This window comes from Pleurodeles waltl, chromosome 11 (genome assembly GCF_031143425.1).
Source record: "Pleurodeles waltl isolate 20211129_DDA chromosome 11, aPleWal1.hap1.20221129, whole genome shotgun sequence".
Taxonomy (NCBI): Eukaryota; Metazoa; Chordata; class Amphibia; order Caudata; family Salamandridae; genus Pleurodeles; species Pleurodeles waltl.
The window spans coordinates 4,953,648-4,972,487 of NC_090450.1; the positions used below are offsets into that span (position 1 = coordinate 4,953,648).

At 46.4% G+C, this 18,840-nt stretch overlaps 1 protein-coding gene across 1 annotated transcript in view; it reads right to left on the minus strand.

Annotated features, from left to right (window-relative positions):
* Window positions 1–14,510: 14,510 nt before the first annotated feature.
* The window catches only part of PLAAT1 (phospholipase A and acyltransferase 1), a 43,310-nt gene continuing 38,980 nt past the window's right edge, over window positions 14,511–18,840 (minus strand). The window contains exon 4 of the mRNA XM_069212762.1: window positions 14,511–15,560. Coding sequence (XP_069068863.1) covers window positions 15,459–15,560 — 102 coding nt within the window. The 3' untranslated portion in view covers window positions 14,511–15,458. The remainder of the gene's footprint in view (window positions 15,561–18,840) is intronic.

Consider the following 18,840-nt stretch of genomic DNA (forward strand, 5'->3'; position numbering starts at 1 on the left):
TCGATAAATCCCAGCAGGTCAGAACCTGCCAGAATTCATCAATGGGAAGCTGCAAAGATGGGATAAATTTCACAGAACTAGTTATTCCAGGCCCTGTGTAAACACGTTTCTCCGAGGGTCAGAATTTAGCCCTAAACTCGTAATGAGGGCCTAAGTGGTACACTTACATGTGTGAGGGCCTCTGCACAGGCGATAGTAGAGGTGAAGGTGGAAATTTACACTTGTAGGTTTGTGAATGGCATTTTGTCGTACTTTAGAAGTAGTATTGCAGTACTTCTACACATTCTGCACAATGCAGTTTGTGACTACGACCTTTAGACTCTCATTATACCTACACACAAAAACACATACAAACACATTTAAACATTTGCATGAGCACATACACCGATACACAAGCACACGTAGGCATAAAAAACATGCATGCAAATAAAGAAGCACAAACAGAGATATCAATACAACAAACAGGGAAACACAGTCTTTCTTGACATGCACTGATAGAAAGGTGAAAGTCACTGCGCATGCACTAAAATACATGTGCTTGTATGTACACATGTGGAAATACGCCAAAAAAGCAAAGCAATTAAAACAAATAAACAACTAAAGCACATGCGCACAAAGATGCTTCATCACATGTACAGGCAAAAGATACCAAGACTCATCTACCCAACTCATACATGTGCATAAATATATCCACAAAACAAGAGTCACACATCCTCTCTTTCTTTCTTGCTCTCTCTAAACCTTAAATTAATCCTGCACTCATCTTTGCCAATATCTAGTACATTCACAAGTAGCCAACTGCTACATCTGAGAAAGAACACGCATGTTACATTACTAACACTGTCCAGATGGCCTTTATGGGAGTTGTATCATGTGATTAATTACTTCTTACATCAATTTTGTGTTTTTTTGTGTTGATAAGAAAATATGGAATGACATTCCATTCCATTTCGGGTATTGGCCAAATGTATCATAGGATTTCATTGCCCTTGCATCACGCAAGCCCTTTAGTCAGATTTACTATGCCACCCGGAGCCAGCGTGCATGACTCTGCGTAGCATAGTTAATCTGGAGTAACTCAAGCCAGTGGAAGTCGCTGCCGTGCATTATTCTGCACCTGAAAGATGTTACATGGGTGGAGCACTGGTATTCCCACGCTTCCACCCATGGTTTTTGGCACATTTACAGACATACTAAGACCAGTAAACCAGTGTATGTGTCAAAATGCTACGCTTCCCCTGGTGTCGCGTAGCGAAAAGAAATATCTTTACTTCGCCTCGGTATTTGCTCGTTCTACATGCACGGGATTGTGCAACAGACAGAGAAAGAGCAGGGTGCCCAGAAGACTCTTTTTGTGCAGGAAGGTGTCTCTTCCTCCGCAGGAAATGCTGCCGGTAATGCAGCCACCATGGCTGGGTTGCGACAAATGTTGAAACATCGGGCCAATTTCCAGGCATGAAGATTGACATTTAAAGTTTCAGGCATACTCAGTGAGCTAATTAGTCTGTGGATTGTTGTTAATTGGTTGTGTTCACCTTATATTCTATGGTTTTGTTTAAATTTCTTATTGTGCCCCGTTGCCCTTTTGTGGGATTACAACCTAATTCTCTTGGTATTCATTCAAGGGAGTATGGGATGTCAGTTCTCGAAGAGTCTGCCAGGACAATGACCAGGACAGAAGTGTACTTTTTCCAGGTGAAGGATTCCAAGCAGATCTCAAAACAATACTTTTGTTCATTTCAAATTGAAGGCTTGGTCTATCAAAAATGGCCCAGTAGCTTGGGATCTGCCGTGTGCTAAAGAGTCAGTCGAAGATTGAATCGGTGCCAAATCACAAGGCAATGAGAGTACGTAACTGGGATTTACAAAGCCACTTTCTTCCGTAATTGAATGTAGCATTCAATGGGTGGACCGTGGGCATTCTGATGCATCCACCCAGGGATTTAGACACAATCACAGAATAACTAAATGCAGTAAAACTGGGATTGCACCAAAATGGTGCTCCTACAAAAGAGATGCATAATGAGAGAAATGCATTTATTCCTCCTTGTTACTGCCACTTTCTGTGAGTGATACAATCTGCATCATGCATAGAAAGAGGAAAATGCCTCCATGGGATTCTTTGCGCTGGAAGGCATCTGTGTTGCCGCTACGCAGGCCGCAGTGCACCGGCGCTAGGAGTGAGAGGAAGTGTGCCATATCTAAAGATGGCACGTGTCTGGTCTTTCCCGTTCACACAGCACAGCAAGATGTCTTTCTGTGTAGTGTCAAATATTAGTAAGTCTGACCCTTAGTGCTGGGCAGGGGAGAGTAGGTGTCTCCATCATTTAAAAAAGGCATTTCATAACATTCATGAAACCCTACTAAGATCCAGATGCATGTAGCTCCTATGCACTTATCACATTTCTAAATGTGATTGCACATGATTTCAGAAGATTTCGATAAATTGATTGGTGACTTAGTAAATGGCTTTGTGTAGATGAACTAAGTTGTATTTAGTCCTGATGAGGTACATATGGCTTAGCATCACTTTTCACCTGCAAAGCAACACTACACAGTGCGGCACCGTGAGCTGCCATGCATTATTCTTGGTGAGGTAGGCATTCCAAAGGAGGAGCATCGACGTTCCCGTGCATCCACCCATATATTGGGACGCAAACCCAGATGTATTAAAGTCAGTAACCCAGAGTTTGCGCCAGAATTGTGTGCCTACTTGACCTTAGTGCAGCAGGAAATAGCATTACTCTTCCTGTTTACTGCCACTTTGCATGTTTTCTGTATTCTGCAGCACACTGACAAAGTTAATACCTATAAGAATTGTTTTTGTGCAGGAAGGTATTGCTTCCTGCATAAAACAATCCTGCCTACGGCTTCCAGCACTCTTGCACCATGACTGAAGGGTGCCTGCATTGGTGCTAGGCTGCATAGTGGCTGCCACAGTTCAGGTCTTTCCCCTTCATGCAACGCATTGCAGTAATTTGCTTGCTGTGCTGCATTGCATGAATTGTTAATAAATCTAAGCCAGATGGCCTCCAATTCTTATTGTTTGACTGACTTTCTACACATGGCCCTGGCACGTGACAATCCTTTGGATTACAGGATTTCTCTAAACAAACATGAAATCCATTCTGGCACAGGTTGCTTGCAGCATAAATCCACCGGTTTTGGGTTCAGGGAAACTCCCCACCCAAGACATTTCCTTTAGGGAAATGGTCTCCTCTGATGCAGCCGAACGAGAACAGTTTAATTATAAACCACTTATAACAAAGATTAAGAGGCAGATTGAGAAATTAATACTGCTACTGTAAGCAGTAGATAAATTACATTTAGTTAGTTTCGTTTTCTACTTCAGCCAATTGTCCGTTAGCTGACACTAGGATACCTTTTTTAGATTACTGGTGCATATTAGAGGTGTAAGCTTCGATTAACAGGCAGATTGACAGGCAGACGGACAGACATACAGACCAACAGACCGACAGAAAGAGATAGATAGATAGATAGATAGATAGATAGATAGATAGATAGATAGATAGATAGATAGATAGATAGATAGATAGATAGATAGATAGATAGATAGATTCATTCAGCTCCCTAAAAATAGTATGCCCTACTTAACTAGGTCTGTGAACTTAGTCTAATTCACCCTCCCATTTTATCATATTTCCAGACTTGATGGTGTACAGAACCAAAATAAACAGATGCCTTCACTATTATTCAGCACTGTTAAGTGACAGTGTGATATAAGCCAGAATCTTTAAAAACTGATCCATAAATAAGCTTGATGTAGATTACACGGCAACCCTCCCCCCCCACCCGTGGCCTGTTGCACTGCTGAGGGAGCTGAACATATGCTGCACCACAAACTCTCTGGGTCCATTCTGCCTGTAGTTTGAGATATGAAAAAGTGTGATACCCACATTGTCAGTGACCAGCATATCCACAGCAATGGTGTCACAAGAGTCATTTGGTGCACCATTAAGTCTCGGTGCAGGGCACTGCCAATGTTGCCATCACTGCTTGGTTCAAAGTGGTAAGTCTCAGGTTAGTTGATGCACATCCCTGTTCACAGACATCACAACTAAAAAGGGTAGCAGCTATTTTCTGGCTCATAATCAGGTCAACCTACAAATATATTGTTGTGGTTTCTCTAATGCTCATCTATGGATAGGAATTACAATAACCTATTCTTGGTGGCTCTCTGTGCCCCGCACTGTAGTCCTCTGCCTACCCTCCTCTCGGTCCAAGCTCTCCAATCTTCTCTCTGTCCTCTTGTACTCTCTCCCCTTGTCCAGTCCGTCTCAACACCTCTCCATGCTCCCCTCTCTGCTCCCCTTCCCTGGTCTCTCTGACTCCTTATTGCCTTTCCACTGCCCCACGTGCCACTTCAGATACCCCTAGGCACACATAGTGGTGAGCACTCAGTACAGCCAACTCAGCTCTGGAGTAAAAGTTCTGGAGTGAAAAGTACAAAGCATCTTAGCCTTGGCTCCCCCCTTGCCTTCCACAGCCTCCCCTCTCCTTACTGGAACCTTAAACAAACAGTGTGAGGCTGAGAGCGGAAAGGTGGAGGGAACCTGAAGATCGTGTGGGAGTGAGGTTATAAGAAAGGAAGGAGGGATGCTGGAGAAGACGTGGGCACTTAGGTCCGCCTCAGTGTCTCCAAGGCAGGGTAGTTTTGCTGCAGTCCCTGAGCAATGTCTATCAATCGAGAAGTTTACTTTGGTGCCAGGACCAGGCTCGCTGTCCATTCTGCTTTCTTTATAGGACTAGAAATGATAACTGTTGGACAGTTTTAAAATGTCCACTCTATGGGCACTAAACGTGCTAGCCATGCAGCGAAAATTAACACAACATAATTGTGTCAAGTACACTTCTTCTGATGTTTTGGCTTTAAAGTGCTTGATCCCCTAGAAATATAATGTGCCTCTCAATGGCGTTATGTTTGCTAAAATAAATAAGAATATTTGAACAATGGTGTAAAGCAGAGGTTTAGTGCGCAGCTCTGGAAGGGGGCAGTAGTCATGCTTCCTGACTTATCAAAAGAATGTGATCTTGAGCGAATCACTTAATATCCTGGTGCATCAGTTCCATGATTTTTTGTAATTCAGGGGGCTAGAAAGAAGCTATATGCCACTGTAAAGTGCATCGTATATAACCAAAAAATGAAGGAATTTGCTGAGATGCACAACCATGAGATTCCTGACAGTGTCTGTACATGTCCTTTCAGTAACACTGTGGAGAATTGCATTTTTCCCCCCACGCTTCCTCTGCCCCATCGCTGTTCTTTGCTCCAATGTAATTAGACAGCTGTGTTTTTCTAACACTGAAAAAGCCAAGAGAGGCCTGACATGTAACAGGTTTTATTTCTCTGAAACGCGATGTACAGTACTTTCTTTTATATGAGCCAAGTCTCCCACGCTGTGCCCATCTTAAGCCCTCTCCCCTCTGGACAGACTTGCTTTTGGTGGTGATGTTGTGATGTACTCCATGCTTGTTGGTGAAAAGGACAGAGCCTGATTTGTATAAACAGGTGCAGCAGAATGATGTAAATTGTTGTGCTGATTATATAATTCCACCAGCAGAGCAATGGAATTTATTAATAATTCTGCATTACAAGAGTAACAGGGAATTACTACATTTCTCCAATTCCACTGATAGATTAGAAAATTCCACCCACGTTTACCTAATGGTACATAGTGCCTACCATGCCTGTCTTTGCATTGTGAAGATGTGCATTTTGACATGTTTAACCTCCTCCCCACACCCAGATTTTCCGATCTATGGTATTTCTACTGGCTGATCCACCACGGTTTGTGAAAGCCAGAGTCAAGCTTTTTGCATATAGTCAAACCCAGTACCTTCCAATGCAAGGAAGTTTGAAATCATCAGTTTCCCATAAAGATGAAAGTGTGGATACCACCATATACATAACTGACTGAGGTCATGGGATGCTGGTGAGCGGCCACATTGCTGAAATCCTGTGCCTAATTTAATTTGCATTCGGTGTGCAAGCTGAGGAATTGTCAAATGAACTGACTGAGTTTGACATTGTATTCAAAGGCACTGGCTGCCTGAAGGACAAAGAAGTGTGGCAGCACTTTGATCACTCCACACAATCTGTAGCGCTACTGCACTGAGGCATTACATTCCACCTTTGCCACAATGTAGAAATGGAGTTGGACAAACTAGAACATGCCAGAGTGATTGAGAAGGTCACTGGCCCCACACCAGGGGTGCCCCCAAAAGTCATAGCGAAGAAATAACAGTAGTCTGGTAAGGTTTGCATCTGTGTGAACAAGAGGCTCCACAATGTCGCAATCAAAAGAGGATGTCACTTGACTCCCACTGTTGACGACATTAAAGGGAAGCTCAACAAAGCTCAGCGGTTATCCAAAGCTGACCTACAGCTGGGGTATCACCAACTGTTCTTGTAGCCCCAACTCAAGGTACATAACCATGTTCTCCACCCACGTGGGTCTGCAGTCCTACTGGTGCCTCAGCTTCAGAATATCAAATGCTGCCAATGTATACCAAAATACTATCCGGGAGCTACTTACCTGACTGTCCGGTGTCCTGAATGTCAGTCATGACATATTGATCTTTGCCAAATCAATGTGAGAATACCACAAATGCATGTGAGCGGTGCTCCAGAGGATTCAAGACTGAGGACTAATGCTTCACAAAGCCAAATATCCAAATGTGAATTCCTGAAGCAGACCTCACACAACCACATTGTGAACTCAAAAAGGCACCCTTTCATGGACATGAGGTGGGGAGCAGAAAGAAGCTTTTAAAAAAACTGAACAAGTGCTCTCCGCAGACACTACCCTATTATATTTTGATCCTGCAAAGTCCACCATGTTTGCCATGGAAGGAAGCCCAAAAGAGCTGGGAGCGTCCTCACATAACAGCAGCACGAGGGAGAATGGACCCCAGTGACTTACGTCAGCAATTGACTAATGGCCACAGAACAAAGGTATCACAAATTGAAAGAGCTATTGCATACAACAGTGGTGACACCATTTTCACACATACATCTATGCCATCCCTTTGTAGTCACCACTGACCACAAACCCCTCATACCCCTTTTCCAAGGGCTCAGCATCAAAACTTCCACCTCAATAGAAAAGTGGATGCTCCAGTTACAGGAGTGTTGGATAGGATGCTGGCCAGGGAACAACAATACACCAGATTATCTATCCCTTCATCCGAGGGCTGTCACCCAAAACAAGACAGAAGAAACAGAAGAGTATGTCCGATTGTAATGTAGCGATCAAGGCTGTTGCCCCATCACTCGAGGCCACCCTCACCACCATCGAAACAGGTGAGTGTCTACAGCTTGCTGTCACATCGATCCAGTCAGGAAAGTGGCACTCACTCAAAGAACACCAGTCCAGAAGGACCCCGGAGGCTATAAGGATTCTAGACTCACTGTACAACGTACATCATGAACTCATGACTGATGCAAGTGGATGCTTTCTGAGAGGAACCCATTTGGTGATTCAGGCAAATCTGACTGAAGGAGCCATACAACTTGCACACAATGATTCCCGCAATTAGATGAGATTAGTGGAGGTCGCTGTGTGATTCTGTCATTGGTCAAAACACATGGAGAGAGTATGAGGGAGAAGATGGGACGTTAGGAGGAACGCAACCATACTTAGCTCCCTATATATATAACCAAAAAACAGAAAGAAGTACGGGCTTCTCTAATGGAAGAAGTCAAGGGTGCGATTTGTGCCCTTGGTTATTCGTGTTCCTATTTGGCTAGGTGAGGTCAGTGAGAGGTCAGTGAGTTGCTGTGAAATGTAGAGGGGAAGCAGGGAAATTTCCTTTACGGACTAGGTGGTCTCACACACTATATAGTGTCATGCTTTATCATTTTACCACCTAGCCCCACCCAGGTAGGGCAGTGCCACCTGGGCGGACTCAACCTCGCTGTTAAAAGGACAGGAGGGAGTGCGTAAATAAACTCTTGGTCTGGAAAAGTCGGGATCCAGCTAATCTAGTCAAAATAAAAACACCTAAACAGACACCTGTATGAAGTTACAATTTAATAATGGTGTCTGATTGGTGTGGTTAAAACAAGGGTTGGGACACCTCCGTGAGAACGAGGACTCACAGGGTCACCTATCTAACAAACAGTAGCCAACATGTTTCTGCCCTCAGGACTGAGCCAAGGAAGGTCTCAGGGCATTCATCAGGGCCTAGGACCCCTAAAACTCGATTAAGAGTTAAAGAAGGATAATGGTCTCTGGTATCCAGGAGGGGGAGTGTCCCCTTATAGTCAAAGATGCGTCAAAGGGGGTGCTCGCCGTGCACCTCTGCCGTCCTCTCCTTAGACCACTTGGTAGCCTTAGCCTCTAGGGATAGGGCCGCCTCAAGGTATTTCCTTGGGTAAGGTAGGCTGTTTACTTTACACCTCACAAATCTTAAATAATTAAGAAGAGTTTCTTCTTTAACTCTTAAGGTGAGTTTTAGGGATCCTAGGCCCTGACGAATGCCCCGAGATTCTGTCATTGGTGCCAGGTCTTGTGACAAACAGAAGTTCACGCTCCAGTAATGACTTAACCTGATCCCCAGCAGCCTTGGGAATGTACAAGCCTCTAATTTGGGGCTCTTCCAGATCTACAATACCCCTTAGTCCTCATTGACGACTACAGCAAATACCGAGAAGTAGAGCTGGTATGTTCTCACGCAGCCACTGAAGTGATCCCAAAAATGGAGAAAACAATAGCCGCACACGGCCTAATGAAAGAACTGAAGACTGATAATGGACCATCGTTTCAGAGCTAGTACTCACTACTTAAGGTCCTGGCCATTCACCTTAAAAAAATAACTCCACACTGGCATGGGCGAATGGAGAAGTTGAGGATATTATGCGCACCCTAAAAAAATTCAAACAAATTGCTCATGCAAATCACTTTTCTCAGGGAGTACAATTTCCACATTCCACCATCGGCAAGTCACCTAGACTCACCAGCACGGGGCGAGTTCTCATGGACACAAACCCACATCACCCGGGGTGGATTCTCGGTCCCATTGATGACGTCAGGGTTTTTTAAAAGAGGAAGAGCACCAACAAGAAAGTGAGTGCTACTCGAACAGCCCGCTAATATTGCATTTGTCCTGGTGATGAGATGATTGTAAGAGACAAACACAAAGAGAGACATTTAGATTGCCCTTCGAACGCCATCCTTGGATTGTCACCAGGCAGAGTGGCACAATGATCACAGTAAGGCGATGTGATAAAGAAATCACCCGAAATGTGTTGATCTTCAAGCTAGCTCAAGGAGAGTTCCATGAATCCTCCTCATCTCGAGTGTCCAACTTCCCGGTATTTGAAGAGGGTTCTCTGAAGATCTCACCATCCCAAGATCAGGCCCAGAGAACTGATTCCATTGAATCCAACACCGAAGGGACCTCCCCATTCACTTCCTGCATGTCCAGCACAAGGGTCCTGCACAATACTGTTTATGATTAAATCAAGCACCATCTGCCCATCCAAAAGACTGCCTCATCTGAAACCCAGTCCAGGCTGAAGATGATGGGCATGTGGAGGTTGCAGTTGATAAGTATGTTGAGTTGTTTCTAATTGTTATGTTTTGTTAAAGTTCCGGAGGTATGAATTGCTTGCAGGATATTATGATTATAACATGGGGTGTTCTGTGTTTACTTGGCTTGTTCTTCTTTCACCGTGATGCGTATGGCCTGTGAATAAAGAGGCGTCATGCATTACTGTGCATCAGTCACCCGCGTGACCCGAATACGATTCCACATTGTTGGTCTCTGTCTCAAATTATTGCTGTGACACAGCACATCAGGCTTTACCAGCCCCTATATACATGAGCCTCATACTCTGCAGCTCATTTGGGAGGCACATTACACTCATGAGATGAGTTCTGCATCTGCACAACAGAGCATGTGGGAGACTCGGTGTGATCAGCCCACCGCTTTCGTGCGGCAGGTTTTAATGATGGGGACGGGGTGTTAAGGAACAGAAGAAGTGACAAGACTTTTTTACAAATCACATAATTTAAGGGCCAGTTTGTTGTGACCCACATAGCTGCCACTGTGGGTATAAAAGTCCCTGCTGCAGGTAATAAAGTATGACTTGCACTTATATCACAAGCATCAGAGCAGGAAAATAAACATGGGGCTCTGTTGAGACTGTGTGACAAACTTGGGCCTTTGCAGGAATGTGGAAAATATTACCAAATACGTGGGTTTAACACATGAGGTGTGACCATTTGAAGAGATGGATGCAGGCTTTTTTAACAAAAGTTCACACAGCGCAGGGCAGCAAGCAAAGTGGCCCAGATCTATAAAATGTTTTTTGTTTCCCTTGCACCACGCAAGGTGATGCAAGCAAAACACAATGCCTAAGTGGAATTTACCAAGCAACATAAGGACACCTTGCATGGCCCTGCATTGCTTGGTAATTCTGGAGTAATACAGGGCAACACAAATTGCTGCTTGCATTACTCTGCCCCAGGGAGGCGTTACCTTGGTGGACCATGGATGCTCCTACGCATTCACCCATTGATTTTGGCACATGCCAAGACTTACTAAGACTAGTCAACCTGTGAAAGCATCGAAATTGTACACTTTCTTGATAGAACTGCTACGAGGAGAAATATATTTATTCTCCTCGTTGTTTCCTCTTTCTAAGCATGCTGCATTCTGTAGCACATTTAGAAAGAGATAAACACCTTTAAATATTGTTTTTTTGCAGAGCCTTTCTGGTGGAGGTTTGGTCTCAGTTCCACAAGTGCTTTAAACAACATGGGGTAAAACCCCCTGTACTTATACTCATTTTGCACAACTGATACAAAGGGGAAAAGAGGTTCCAACCAATCCTAACTGGTTCCAGGATTGTCCCCTCTCTCCTCCAGCACAGGCTACAGAGATCAGTTGGGGGTAAACAAGCCCTTTGTGTGAAGCCAGGACATAGCCTTTACAAATGCAGATGTGCCCCACCTCTCCTTCTCTCAGCCCAGGAAGACCATTCAATATGCAGATGCACCTCTGTGACACATCCACCCTCCCTGTGTGCAGGCTGTCTGAAAAGTATGCACAAAGCCCAGCTGTCACTCTGCCCAGCCTTGGGTTGGAGTCAATATGCAAAACACCAGTGTCATAAGCAGAGAGAAATGCTCATTTTCGAGAAGTGACATTTCTATAATGGTAATACAAGATCCACTTACACCAGTAAGCAGCATTTCTCACCACCAATCCAACCTTGCCAAACATGCCTACGCTACCCCTCATAGATCAGACAATACCACCCAGACATAAGGCAGGGCATTTCCAAGGCAATCCTATGAGAAAGGCGGCATTCACAGCATTGACAAACTAAGTAGGATACTTGTCATTACCAGGACAGGACACGCAACCAGGCACATGTCCAGCCTCCTTCATACATAGCACCCTGCCTGTAGGCTAGCTAGGGCCTACCTTACGGGTGACGTACATGTAGTAAAAGGGGAGTTCCAGGCATGTCAAGTACATTTAGATGCCAGGTCCCTGTGGCAGTAAACTGTGCATGCAGGCCTTGAGCTAGCAGGTCTGGGACATGTTTGAAAGGCTACGTCTGTGGGTGGTGCAAGCAGCGCTGCAGGCCCACTAGTAGCATTTAATTTACAGGTCCTGAGTATAGCAATATCAAGATACAAGGGGTTTACAGGCAAATTAATTAAGCCAATCAGGTGTAGGCCAATCATACCAACTTTAGAAAGGAGAGCACCTGCACTTTAGCACTGATAAGCAGTGGTAAGGGCTCAGAGTCCTAGATCCAACAGCAAAAGGTCAGAAAAAATAGGAGGAAGGAAGCAAAAAGTTTGGGGAATGACCCTGTATAAAGGGCTCGGTCTAACAATGAATCGCTACAATCATCCCAGCATTCTGCACCACCAAAGGTTTTTCAAATCTTCTACCCTAATCCTCAAACAAAAGGAGACAGGCAAGACCAAAGCAATCCCAGCACCACCACCCCGCGTGTTTTAGAAGCAAACCTATGTGTCAAGATGTAACTTAGAGAACAGAAGCTTGGGTGAATGCAACATCTTACCCACAGGCCAAGTGGGCTTCCAAGAAGGAAGCAAGGTGACAGACAACATAATAATAATAATATTAATACAAAGCCTTCCTCAAAAAGCAATAAACAGAGGAGAATCACTCTACGCCTCCATTTTGGCTTTTGATAGAGTGTAAAGAGGGCTGGTGGGACAAGAACTGGTCAGTTGGTGCGTTCCTGAGACATCACTAAAAGCCCTACAATGACGTCACTGGAACATGTGAATGCACAAAGGATCAAGAATCTGGAAATACGACACATACTCAGCATGGCCTCACACAAGGCCAAGCCGCCCTATTGCTAACATGCACACAGCTCTTTTAAGAGATTCTTCAAAGGCTGAAAGGAATTTTCCAAAAGAAATTGGCTCTTTGCACAAACCTGTGATACAATGTGCGGCTAACACCGTCATCTAAGATGCAAGTCCAGGGGTCTCCAAACTTTTTTGTAGTAAAAGCTACTTATGTTGATGATCATCATCCAGAGCAACAAATATTATTTGGATTTTAATACTGACCACATCAGGCAAGTTTACATGTTTGATTTAATTATAAACGTTTCAGTTTTTGTAGGCTGGGCTACACACAGGAGAGCTACTTATATGTAGTTTGAGAGCTACTAGAAGCTCACAAGCCACTCATTGGAGACCCCTGCTCCAGAGATTCCCGCAGGAAATTAGAGACATATTTATGACCTGGTTTCTGTTGCTCTTGCTCTACGCAACGTGGTGCAAGAACGATGCAAGCATTAAGGCCCAGATTTAAGAGGGCCTAGCGCTATTACCGCGCCACATTAGCATAATTGTTTTTATGCTAATGTGGTACTGTTAGGCCAAAAACACGCACCATATTTGCAAAGTGGCACAATGCATGCACTGCACCACTTTGTAACCCCTTGCACCACATTATGCCTTCGCCGGGCATAATGTATGCAAGAGGGTGTTACTGTGCTAGAGGAGCCGAAGAAATGGTGCAAAGAAATCTAAGGCATTTCTTTGCATCATTTTTATCGGCATTTTAACTCAGAGCAGACCTTAAAAAGAGGCTGCCGTTGTTTTCAATGGGCCTCTGGGTGCTTTGCAGGATTAGCGTAAATTTTTTTGACTCTGTTCTTGCAAAGCGCCAGACTAGTGTCAAACATTTATGACGCTAGTCCCCCTGACTACCGCCATGGTATTTTAAATATGGCACACACATGGTGGCATTAGAGGGGCGCTAAGGGGCACAAGAACAGTGGTGTTGCACTAGGGGCAGCGCCACTTTTCATAAATCTGCCTCAAAGTGAGATTTATGAGTCCCTGCAAGGCGCTATAAATCTGGGGTAAGAGAACCAGCGCAAGTTGCTGCGTTACATTGCTTTGCCCCAGGAACGCATTCCATTGGCGTTGCCGTGAGTGTTCCCACTCAAAACCAATGGACTTCACGCATCCCCAGATTTACAAGGCCTTGTAAACATGGAAATGGTCTAAAACTTTATGCCTCCCGGGGCGAGGCGCAACGAGGAAAAATATCCTCAAGTTCTCGTTTTTTTCCACACAAAGAAAGAGGAATCAGCCTCAGGGATTGTTTTTGTGCAGGAAGGAGGCCTTCCTGCACAACAGTCCTACATGCAACGCAGGCACCCTTGCACCATGGTGCAAGGTGACTCAGTCTTCTGAACGTAGCCTCAGCACTGAGGTCCAAGGTGGCGACTGAGGGCGCAAGCCAAGGCCCCTCACACCCACTCTCTGGGAAGAGTCAAACACCCCCTCTTCGGATCATGGACACAAACACCAAGAGGGAATCTTAACACAGTTTAATGAAGAGAAAGGCTTGCTCTCTAGATTTTAAAACACAATTTAAAGGGGAAGCCAAGCTAACATTATTTTTGAGACAATCTTAAAAGAATGCTCGATATAAATGATGATATAATATTGAACCCTCCGAGGAAAGCCTGGAGCCCTAAACCATCTTCAGCCCCAACCGAAGACAAACTCACCAACGAAATGTGGACGCTCAGAAGGACCAGGACAGACTTAACGAGTCTAAAAATCCAGTTTTAGACTACTAGTGGTTTTTCTCTTAGTTATTACCAGTCACAATGATTGTATTGTACGTTTCCACTGAGGTCATTTTATGACAAATTGTAGTGATCATGACTGAGTTCCAATAAAAAATAATTTGAACTCGTTTTTCAAATGGTTTCAAGGCGCGTCCATTCAACTAGCCCTCTTGTTGAATCGAGGCGCTTTAATGAGAGCTCAAATGTTTCAAAACATTTCAAGTTCTGCCTGGAAATAGTGAAATAGTCAAAATGAGTAAAATTTGAGCAGCGAAAGAGTGAACGGAGGATACAGCGTCCAGAAGTATTGCATCGTGCTTCAAGGCACTTAACTTTGTGGCATTAACATTACACAATTACATTCAAGGACGCGCACTGACGACAGGAGTCCATAAAGTGTTGGCTTCTGTTTTATTTAAAATTAACCCCAGAGTAAAAAGGGTTCAGCGTGAATAACACACCATCACATTCAGTCTTCAGTTAAAGCACCGTCAAGTAATGCGCTAGAGTCACACATATTAAAATAATCACGTGTAAAATTCAAGTATGAACCATGATACAGTGTTTAAAACCTGTGTTGCAGTTTAGAAAACACACACTTGTAATCATACTGGCACTGGGCTAGTGCACACTTGTACAAAAAATACCACAAAAATGTCCACAAGGCAAATACATTTAAGTCTCTTGTGAGTAAAAAGCAAATTCATTAAAAACCAAAGATACTGCTTCGTCCCAGAGGACACGGTTTTGGCTTACAGCGACACTTTTGTGATGTGCACAGCATTGCAGATTGTTGCTTCCAGCGAAAAGGGACCCCTTTCCGTCGGTGCATACGTCATGTGCTTTGAGGCCGTCTGTAGAGGCACTAGCCGTGCCCGATGTGTTATAAGAGACTGATCAACCCCTGTGTCAGCCACGAGTGAGTAGAACAGCTGGCAAACGTGAAAACTCCACACCCCAGGTTTACAAAGTTGTAAGCAGCTGAACTCCTGAAGATTTATTTTCAGGTAAAATAAACAGTGCATTAAACAAAGGTATCCTCAAACAATTCAAAAGTGTGTCCCTGAAAGGTAGAACCTGTGTTGTGTGGTTTGTTCGAGAGCAGCGCCCCCTACAATGCATCGGCTCCTCGGTTGGACCCTCCAGCTGTTGGCTAAAGTTGGTTGGAAGACATGAAGATGTCGGGGTTCGTTCTGCCTCCAGATTTCCAATCAGTTTACCATTTTTATTTTCCAGTTAAAATGTTCTCTTGATGAACTCGTCAGACTTTCTTTTGTCCCAAAGCGGCCTCATTCCGCAGCAATGTCACCGCTGCCCGCGGGGTGCGGGTCCTGTCGCGACTCTAATAATGCCGCTGTCGCGACCGGTTCTGAAACAAGCCCAGGAGCGAGAAGGCGCCCGCGGCGGCCGAGACGAACCCAATGGCGTTGATCGCCCGGTTGGCCTGGAAAAAAAAATAACACTTTAATAAAAAAAAAGATGGATTTTTCTGCCTCTAAAGTGACCAGCCGGTTAAAGGGCAAAACTATAAAACACATAGGTCTCTGTGCAAAGTGACATTCTCCATTGATGCTTCCAGTGTGTTTACTGCGGACACCACGTCACTGGCTGAGATCTGGTGGTTGCGGGGCAGTGACGTCATCATATGGTGGGGAACGTTCATTCAATAAGGAGCTGATGCTAATATCAGGTAGAGTGCCTGCAATCAGTGATGCTTTGCATCAGTGTCTGAGTGGGAAACCACAACCCTGCAGGGGGCCCTGCCTCAATCTATGCACCCGTGCCTCAATCTATGTACCTGTGCCTCAATCTATGCACCTGTGGCTTCAGGGGCCGCTGCCTCAATCTATGCACCTGTGCCATCAGTGGCCCCTGCCTCAATCTATGTACCTGTGCCTCAATCTATGCACCTGTGCCTTCAGGGGCCCCTGCCTCAATCTATGTACCTGTGCGTCAATCTATGCACCCGTGCCTTCAGGGGCCCCTGCCTCAATCTATGTACCTGTGCCTCAATCTATGCACCTGTGCCTTCAGGGGCCCCTGCCTCAATCTATCCACCTGTGCCTTAAGGGGCCCCTGCCTCAACCTATGTACCTGTGCCTCAATCTATGCACCTGTGGCTTCAGGGGCCCCTGCCTCAATCTATGTACCTGTGCGTCAATCTATGCACCGGTGCCTTCAGGGGCCCCTGCCTCAATCTATGCACCTGTGCCTCAATCTATGCACCTGTGCCTTCAGGGGCCCCTGCCTCAATCTATGCACCTGTGCCATCAGTGGCCCCTGCCTCAATCTATGTACCTGTGCCTCAATCTATGCACCTGTGCCTTCAGGGGCCCCTGCCTCAATCTATGTACCTGTGCGTCAATCTATGCACCCGTGCCTTCAGGGGCCCCTGCCTCAATCTATGTACCTGTGCCTCAATCTATGCACCTGTGCCTTCAGGGGGCCCTGCCTCAATCTATCCACCTGTGCCTTAAGGGGCCCCTGCCTCAACCTATGTACCTGTGCCTCAATCTATGCACCTGTGGCTTCAGGGGCCCCTGCCTCAATCTATGTACCTGTGCGTCAATCTATGCACCGGTGCCTTCAGGGGCCCCTGCCTCAATCTATGCACCTGTGCCTCAATCTATGCACCTGTGCCTTCAGGGGCCCCTGCCTCAATCTATCCACCTGTGCCTTAAGGGGCCCCTGCCTCAACCTATGTACCTGTGCCTCAATCTATGCACCTGTGGCTTCAGGGGCCCCTACCTCAATCTATGTACCTGTGCCTCAATCTATGCACCTGTGGCTTCAGGGGCCCCTGCCTCAATCTATGCACCTGTGCCATCAGGTGGCCCTGAGGCAGTCTATGGACCTGTGCCTACAGGCTGCCCTGCCTCAGTCTGTGTGCCTCAGCCTGTAGGAGCCCCTGCCTCATTCTATGTACCTGTGCCTTTCAGGGGCCCCTGCCTCAATCTATGTACCTGTGCGTCAATCTATGCACCGGTGCCTTCAGGGGCCCCTGCCTCAATCTATGCACCTGTGCCTCAATCTATGCACCTGTGCCTTCAGGGGCCCCTGCCTCAATCTAGCCACCTGTGCCTTAAGGGGCCCCTGCCTCAACCTATGTACCTGTGCCTCAATCTATGCACCTGTGGCTTCAGGGGCCCCTGCCTCAATCTATGTACCTGTGCCTCAATCTATGCACCTGTGGCTTCAGGGGCCCCTGCCTCAATCTATGCACCTGTGCCATCAGGTGGCCCTGAGGCAGTCTATGGACCTGTGCCTACAGGCTGCCCTGCCTCAGTCTGTGTGCCTCAGCCTGTAGGAGCCCCTGCCTCATTCTATGTACCTGTGCCTTTCGGGGGCCCCTAACTCAATCTATGTACCTGTGCCTCAATCTATGCAACTGTGTCTTTGGGGGCCCCTGCCTCAATCTATGCAACTGTGCCTAGATGTGGCCTTACCTGAATCTATGCACCTGTACCTACAGGTGGCCCTGCCTCAGTCTATGCATTTGTTCCTAGAGGCACTCCTGCCTCAGTCTATGCACCTGTACCTAGAGGCACTCCTGCCTCAATCTATGCACCTGTGCCAAGATATGGCCTTACCTGAATCTATGCACCTGTACCTACAGGTGGCCCTGTTTCAGTCTATGCACCTGTGCCTACATTTGGACCTGCCTCAGTCTATGCACCTGTGCCTAGAGGCACTCCTGCATCAATGTATGCACCTGTGCCTGCAAGTGCCCTTGCCTCAATCTATGCACCTGTACCTAGAGGCACTCCTGCCTCAATCTATGCAACTGTGCCTAGAGGCACTCCTGCCTCACTCTATGCACCTGTGCCGGCACTCCTGCCTCAATCTATGCACCCGTGCCTTCAGGGGCCCCTGCCTCAATCTATGCACCTGTGCCTTCAGGGGCCCCTGCCTCAATCTATGCACCTGTACCTTCAGGGGCCCCACCTCAATCTATGCACCCGTGCCTCAATCTATGCACCTGTGCCTCAATCTATGCACCTGTGTCTTCAGGGGCCCCTGCCTCAATCTATGCACATGTGCCTTCAGAGGCCCCTGCCTCAATCTATGCACATGTGCCTTCAGAGGCCCCTGCCTCAATCTATGATCCCGTGCCTTTAGGGGCCCCTGCCTCAATCTATGTACCTGTGCCTCAATCTATGCACCTGTGCCTTCAGGACCCCCTCCCTCAATCTTTGTTCCTGGGCCTAGAGGCCGCCCTACCTCAATCTATGCACCTGTGCCATCAGGTGGCCCTGCGGCAGTCTATGGACCTGTGCCTACAGGCTGCCCTGCCTCAGTCTGTGTGCCTCAGCATGTAGGAGCCCCTGCCTCATTCTATGTACCTGTGCCTTCAGGGGCACCTAACTCAATCTATGCACCTGTGCCTTCAGGGGCCCCAGCCTCAATCTATGCACCTGTGCCTTCAGGGCCCCCTGCCTCAATCTATGTACCTGTGCCTCAATCTATGCAACTGTGTCTTTGGGGACCCCTGCCTCAATCTATGCACCTGTGCCTAGATGTGGCCTTACCTGAATCTATGCACCTGTACCTACAGGTGGCCCTGCCTCGGTCTATGCATCTGTACCTAGAGGCACTCCTGCCTCAGTCTATGCACCTGTACCTAGAGGCACTCCTGCCTCAATCTATGCACCTGTGCCAAGATGTGGCCTTACCTGAATCTATGCACCTGTACCTACAGGTGGCCCTGTCTCAGTCTATGCACC